Source organism: Carlito syrichta, unplaced genomic scaffold, assembly GCF_000164805.1.
Source record: "Carlito syrichta isolate Samal-C Ts95f unplaced genomic scaffold, Tarsius_syrichta-2.0.1 Scaffold82277, whole genome shotgun sequence".
NCBI lineage: Eukaryota > Metazoa > Chordata > Mammalia > Primates > Tarsiidae > Carlito > Carlito syrichta.
In genome coordinates, this window is record NW_007026373.1 from 582426 (window position 1) to 588720 (window position 6295).

Sequence of the window (6295 nt, forward strand, 5' to 3'; positions counted from 1 at the left end):
TGTCAGTTTGTGAACCTGCCGCGGCCCCGGCCGGGCCCCAGGCGGGGAGCGCGGAGACCTCGTAGCGCCCGGAGCCAGGTGGCAGGGAGAGGACTGGGGTTCAGACCGCGTCCCCTGCCCGGTGCCTGTGCGCTCTGCGGTGGAGAAGAGACCCGTGCGAGGGGTGCGGGGGGCGTGGCCACGCCGCAGTCAGGGGAGCGAAGACCCCTGCAGCACCCGGCAGCTCGGACGCACATGCACACCCGTCCTCAGTTTCACATCCTCACTGGCACACTGCCGTAGACAGCATCCTGCCAGTCTCACAGGAGCACACACACGCGCTCACACGCAAACGGGCACTGGACTCTCTCCCGTCGACAGTCATAACACCAGGTGCCCAGCGCCATGGCGAGAGGGCGGAGACCAGAATAGCCTGTGCAGGAAACAGAGCAAGGCTGTGTCTGGCTGTAGCAGGGAGTGTGTGGAGGGGCATGGAGCCAGGTGAGCCCAGCGCGGAAGAGAGGCGTTACGAGGGCTCTGAACATGAGTGAAGGCATTGGGGAGCCCCAGAAGGCTTCTGGAAGGAAATGGGTGGCCCTGTGGAAGAGTCTGGTGGAGAGGAAGGAAGGCAGGGGGGGCCTGTTTAGCACTGGGCACTGGTGGCGCCGTTCCTCATCCCAGGTGCCTAGCAGAAGTGAACATAGGGCCCAGGAAACAGTTATTGAACCAGTGAACGAATGAATGGCCCAAGCAAAAGATGAGACCTGAACTCAGACCAGGACAGGAGGATGGAACAGAGGGCCTGAAAGCCAGAAGTCATGGTGCTTGAAGTTGGCCAGCTGTGGCAACTCTTGGCTGGAGAGGTCTGAGAGGCCTAGGGCAGTGCCATTAGCAGGGAGAGAGAAAGCCCTGGGGGAGCTGCACAGGGAATAGGAAGGTGAGAGACAAGTGTGAAGAGGCTGACAAGGGATGACACTGCTGCCTGGAGCAAATGTGCATGGGGTGAAAGTATTAGCGGGTTTAAATGTCCCGGAATTGGTTTCCATTAAATCATCCCCTAATTGAGAACAGAAGAGGGGAATTACAAAAGACACAGATGGCCCCGTCTACACCAATTCACAAGCCACCCAGGCGTTTTCCTTTCTAGGTGAGTTTTCTCTGGACAGATCTTGGGGTAGGGATGGGGGGTATAACAACTTCCCAGCTGCTCCCCTAGAGAAGGCCCTCCACCCAGAGAACGCGGTGTGTGTTTGCTTAAGCCTCAGCCTCTGGGGACAGGGAGTGTAGTTCAGGTCCCCTGGACAGGGACTTTGTTGACTAAGAGGTCCTCTCTCTTTAGAAGGAGCATGGAATGGGTGGGAAGAAGCAGAACTTACTTCGAATCCGCTTATGGATTATGAACCATGGCTCACCTCTGGCCCATCAGCCTCAGTTTCCCTGTCTATAAAAAGAGAATAATAATGTCTCCCTCATAGGGTTGTCCTGAGGATTCAGCGAGATAACCAGCATGTCTGGCACATAGCACAGATTACAGAAATGGTAGTTTTCCTCCTTCCCCTGATGTGCTTTCTAAAGCAGGGAAGCAAGACAACAACCCTATTCTGGTTCTCTCCCAGTGTCAGCGGAAGCTGATGGAGAATCGAGCTCTGGATCCAGGGACTCGGGACTCCTATGGTGCCACCAGCCACCTCCCCAACAAGGGGACCCTGGCAAAGGCCAAGAACAACTTTAAAGACCTGATGTCCAAGCTGACGGAGGGCCAGTATGTGCTGTGCCGGTGGACAGATGGACTGTATTACCTCGGGAAGATCAAGAGGGTAAACCTTTTCTCTCCAGTGCTGTTCTCAGGCTCAGTATCTCTCTGCTCATCATCTGGTCTAGCCCTCAGACCAGGGATGGGGGAGAGGGGCTGCTGGGTATCTCCATTCTTGTCTCTCATGACCAAAGCTGGCAGTAGAATTAGCCAGAGCCTGCTTATGCAAGCACCATCTTTAGAGCCAACAGTATCCAACCAGTTCTTTAAAACAGTGCTCCAAGAGCCTACTAAACAAAATCAAATCAGCTTGGAGAGGATCACAATGACTATCTGGCCTGTGCTTCTGTCCTCAGCATCCCTGCCAAGTTGTGATGCCCCAGTCTCTGGCTTCTGACCCTGGTGACAGGAGTCTATCACCTCTGAGAACTGTCATACTCCTCACCCCTCTAGCCTACCCTGCTCTCTAGTGCACAAGGAGACAAAAATGGTGGAGGAAGACCATGTTCCAGTTTGGCTTTTCCCCAGCCTTTTCTTACATTGCTCTTCCCTCTCTGTGCCCCAGGTCAGCAGCTCTAAGCAAAGCTGTCTTGTGACTTTCGAAGATAATTCCAAATACTGGGTCCTGTGGAAGGACATACAGCATGGTGAGTTTTTCTAACACTCGGGTACCTTCACCCTCCACAGGTTCTTTCTTTTTTATCACCTTCATTTTTTTCCTTCTCCTTTCATCTCTTACACCCGGCATCAACCCACGTCCATGAAGCCCGCCTGATGTGATGATCAGGTTACCAGTGGCATGTTTACTTGGCAAGGCACTTTGGACATCTATCATGCCCTTGGTGCTCATTCCTCATGAAGGAGGCAGGGCAGATGGGGAAGGTGGCTCAGGGAGGTTCCAGGAGGGCTAGGACTGGGCCTCAACCTGTGTTTACTCTCTGGCTGCTCCTGGCTATGTCCCCTGCTGCTCAGAGCTCTGGGGGCAGTCTGGGCTAAGAAAGGGAAGGGGCCCAAGTAATAAGAATGTTACCTCTAGATGCAAACACAGTGTGCCCGTAACTCTATCCTTGGGGCAAAGAGTGGGGTAATGGGGGAAAGACCAAGAAAGCAGAGATGAGCTGGTGGGGTGAAGATGGACATGCCTGGATGGAGCTAGACCAACTCTCAGGGATAAAAGGAAGCCAGGTTGCCCTGCCCTCAGAAAGCTGACAGCTCTGTCTTGCAGAGTCAGGATGACGGAGGACATCCATTTGCCATTTATGCTGTAACAGGAGCAGAGACGTGATCTAGCAGGGGAAGAAGTGGGTTTTAGGGTCAGATAGACCTTGGATAGCTCTGTCTTGCAGCGTCAGGATGATGGAGGACATCCATTTGCCATTTATGCTGTAACAGGAGCAGAGACATGATCTAGCAGGGGAAGAGGTGGGTTTTAGGGTCAGATAGACCTTGGACCAAGTTCTAGCTCTGCCAATTACTAGCTGCATATTTTAGGGCAAGTAATGTAGCCTCTCTGAGACTTAGTGTCTTCATCAGAAAGAAGGAGATAATGAAAGTACTGACTTCACAGGATGGCTGGGAGGATTCAATGAGATAATCCATGTAAAATGCTTAGCTCAGCTCTGTTGAGTATTAGGGAAGCAGTTTCTCAAGAATCTGTTGATGATTCCAAGAAGTCTGCCAAGTAGAGGCCGCAGAACTCAGCCAGTAGGAGAGCTTTCAAATCACCCCTTTCTCCAAGAAGTTGTGGCCAATTCAGACTGATTCTTCTCCAAACTCTGAAATGTATCACATAAAGGTCCAAAGCCATGAAGATCTCATCTTCTGTTTACCCTTGTATTGAAAGCTTAAAGTGCCAGGTGGAGAAGGAAGACAGTTCACCTCAGCAGACCTTGGGTAGAGCCCACCCTGTGCCAGGCTCCATGGAGGTGCTACAGTGCTTGGCAGGAGCATGCCTCCCAGCCAGACAGCTGCCCTTCCTAGGCAGAATGGGAACCCCCTGGCATCTCCCACAATGAGAGCTTGCGACTGGGCACCACCGTGGCTATTGATCCATCGCTTCATTAGGCCAATGTGGACTTACTCAGACCCACTGTGGGTGCCCTTCCTGGGGACATATTCAGGAATAAGAAACAAGGCTCCTGCCTGGCCATTTATTCAACAAAGATATCTTGAAACTCCTGTCACATGTCACACTCTATGTGAGGTTGGTCCTGGAGATGCAGGGCTAAAGAGACACCATTTCTGCTCCTATAGAACTTTCAGTCTGCTGAGGAAATAAGGCAGAAGCACACATCAAAATGCATTTAATGTATTCATACAAAACTTTCACACATAAAAACATATTTATTCTTCAACCCAAAAAACTGTAAAGAAAAGAGGTAGAAAGGGAACCTGTAGATGAAAAGCAATTTAAAAAACACCAGCCAGTCACTAAGTGTGGACTCTGCTTGGATCTTGATTCAAAAGAACAGACTTAAAACTGTCATGACATCTTTATTTAAGAGACGGTTGGAGATGTCTGAATTTGAGAATGATATCAAGCAATTATGTTAATTTTTTGTGCAATAAAGGTGCTGTAGTTATGTTTTTTAAAAAGAGAGTCCTGATCTTTCAGAGATAATTACTAAAATATTTATGGAAAAATGATTGGGTATCTGGGACTCAATTCAAAATAATTACGGGAAGGAGAAGTGGGTGGGAATATAGTGAAACAACATTGGCCATGAGATCATAATTGTTGATGAGAACATGGCATTTCATTGCAACATTCTATTATTATCCTATAATAAAAATTAAAAAATTATTTAACATAGCTATGTAACAAAACAAGCTAAGTCAGGCCAGAGAGGCAGCATGATGTGGTCAAAAAACAAAAGGATTTGACCGCAAACAGCCATGGGTTTGAATCCCACCTCTTCCACTTACTAGCTGAACAAAGGACTTAATCTCTCAGAGCCTCAATTTCCTCATCTTTAGAATGAAGTAATGATAATAGGCATCTCAGAGTGGTTGGGAGATTCATTGAGGTGGCATATGAGCCCCAGTGCTAGGCCTAGCACTCAGTAGAGCCTCAGCACTTGGACTGATAGTAAAACTTTTCTAATTCCCATGAGCTGGACCTGACCCTAGAGGGCTCTCTTTCAGCTGGAGTTCCAGGAGAGGAGCCCAAGTGCAACATCTGCCTGGGGAAGACATCAGGTCCACTGAATGAGATCCTCATCTGTGGGAAGTGTGGCCTGGGTAAGTGGAGTGAGCAGAGCCCTGAAGAGGCCCTGACTTGTGGGGCCCCCTCACTGGTCCCTCATGGGCACTGCTCCAGGCTATTGGGGCCTCAGCTGGCTTTCTGTTTCTCTTGGAGGTTCAGGGTGAAGGGGGGCCAATCTCTGTGAGTGAGGACAAGGGAGGTGACCTTGGGGAAAGCTGGGAAAGTACAACAGGGTATGCACTTTGGGGCCCTCCTAGGCGGAGAGGATGGGTGGGAAATGTGGGGCACAGGCACTGAAGCCAGACCGTGGTGTGACTCCTCCACTCCCCATTAGTCCCCAGTCTGAACACCCACTTGGCCGTCTTGGTGAGCATCGCCAGCCACGCCCCCGGCAGCTGGCAGGCAGAGCTCCCAGGACTTCCCACAGGCTTCCCAGCCATGCTGCCTTAGGCCAACTGGCCTCGGGCCACTGCTTCCTTGTGGGCACTCACCACCCCCTCCTCTGCCGTAGGTTACCACCAGCAGTGCCACATCCCCGTAGCAGGCAGTGCTGACCGGCCCTTGCTCACACCTTGGTTCTGCCGACGCTGCATCTTCGCACTGGCTGTGCGGGTGAGCCTTCCATCCTTCCCAGTCCCTGCCTTTCCAACTCCCTGGGTTCAGGCCTGACTCCCTATCTCAGAGTCTGAGCTCCAAGCAGAAGAGCTACCCCTGGGCTTTGAAGACAGACAGTATCTCTGCTACTTAACCAGCTGTTTGTCCTTGGCCAGGATTTGTAGCCTTCCTGAGCTTCTGTCTCCTCAACCGTAAAAAGGCCATGGGTTTGGTGTCAGAAGTAGGAAGACTCCAATAAGTGGTGCTTTATTATTCAAAGAGAAAATCCATGTAAATGCCCACACCCAATACCTTTATTGTGCTTATTGCTATTAGTACTATTGTTAATGTTCCCTCCAGGATAGAGAGGATGGGTTTGAAATTGGTGAGGAAAAGCTCCTTGCGTTTCTAACTACGCTGGGGTATCTGAGAGTCCCCCACACGCCCCGGCAGCATTTCCCTCGATAGCCGTGTGCCGACACGTGTGGCCCAACGGGACCTGCGGTTGACTCTGGCCCTCGTGTCCCCCCCAGAAAGGCGGCGCGCTGAGAAGGGCGCCATCGCCAGGACGCTGCAGGCCGTAAAGATGGTGCTGTCCTACCAGCCCGAGGAGCTCGAGTGGGACTCGCCCCACCGCACCAACCAGCAGCAATGCTACTGCTACTGCGGCGGGCCCGGAGAGTAAGGCTGGAGCAGGGGGGCCCAGAGAGGCGGGGCAGGTCCGGGAGAATCAGGTGGCAGGGCCCATCGACAAAGCGGGCCTG

General features: G+C 51.7%; 1 protein-coding gene across 1 annotated transcript in view; it reads left to right on the forward strand.

Moving 5' to 3' along the window:
• PHF19 (PHD finger protein 19) overlaps positions 1-6295 on the forward strand; it is a 17323-nt gene that overhangs the window by 518 nt on the left and 10510 nt on the right. Inside the window, 6 exon segments of the mRNA XM_008055750.2 lie at positions 1596-1796; positions 2298-2379; positions 4877-4972; positions 5449-5549; positions 6065-6077; positions 6080-6212. Of these exon segments, the coding sequence (XP_008053941.1) occupies positions 1611-1796; positions 2298-2379; positions 4877-4972; positions 5449-5549; positions 6065-6077; positions 6080-6212 (611 nt within the window). The 5' untranslated portion in view covers positions 1596-1610.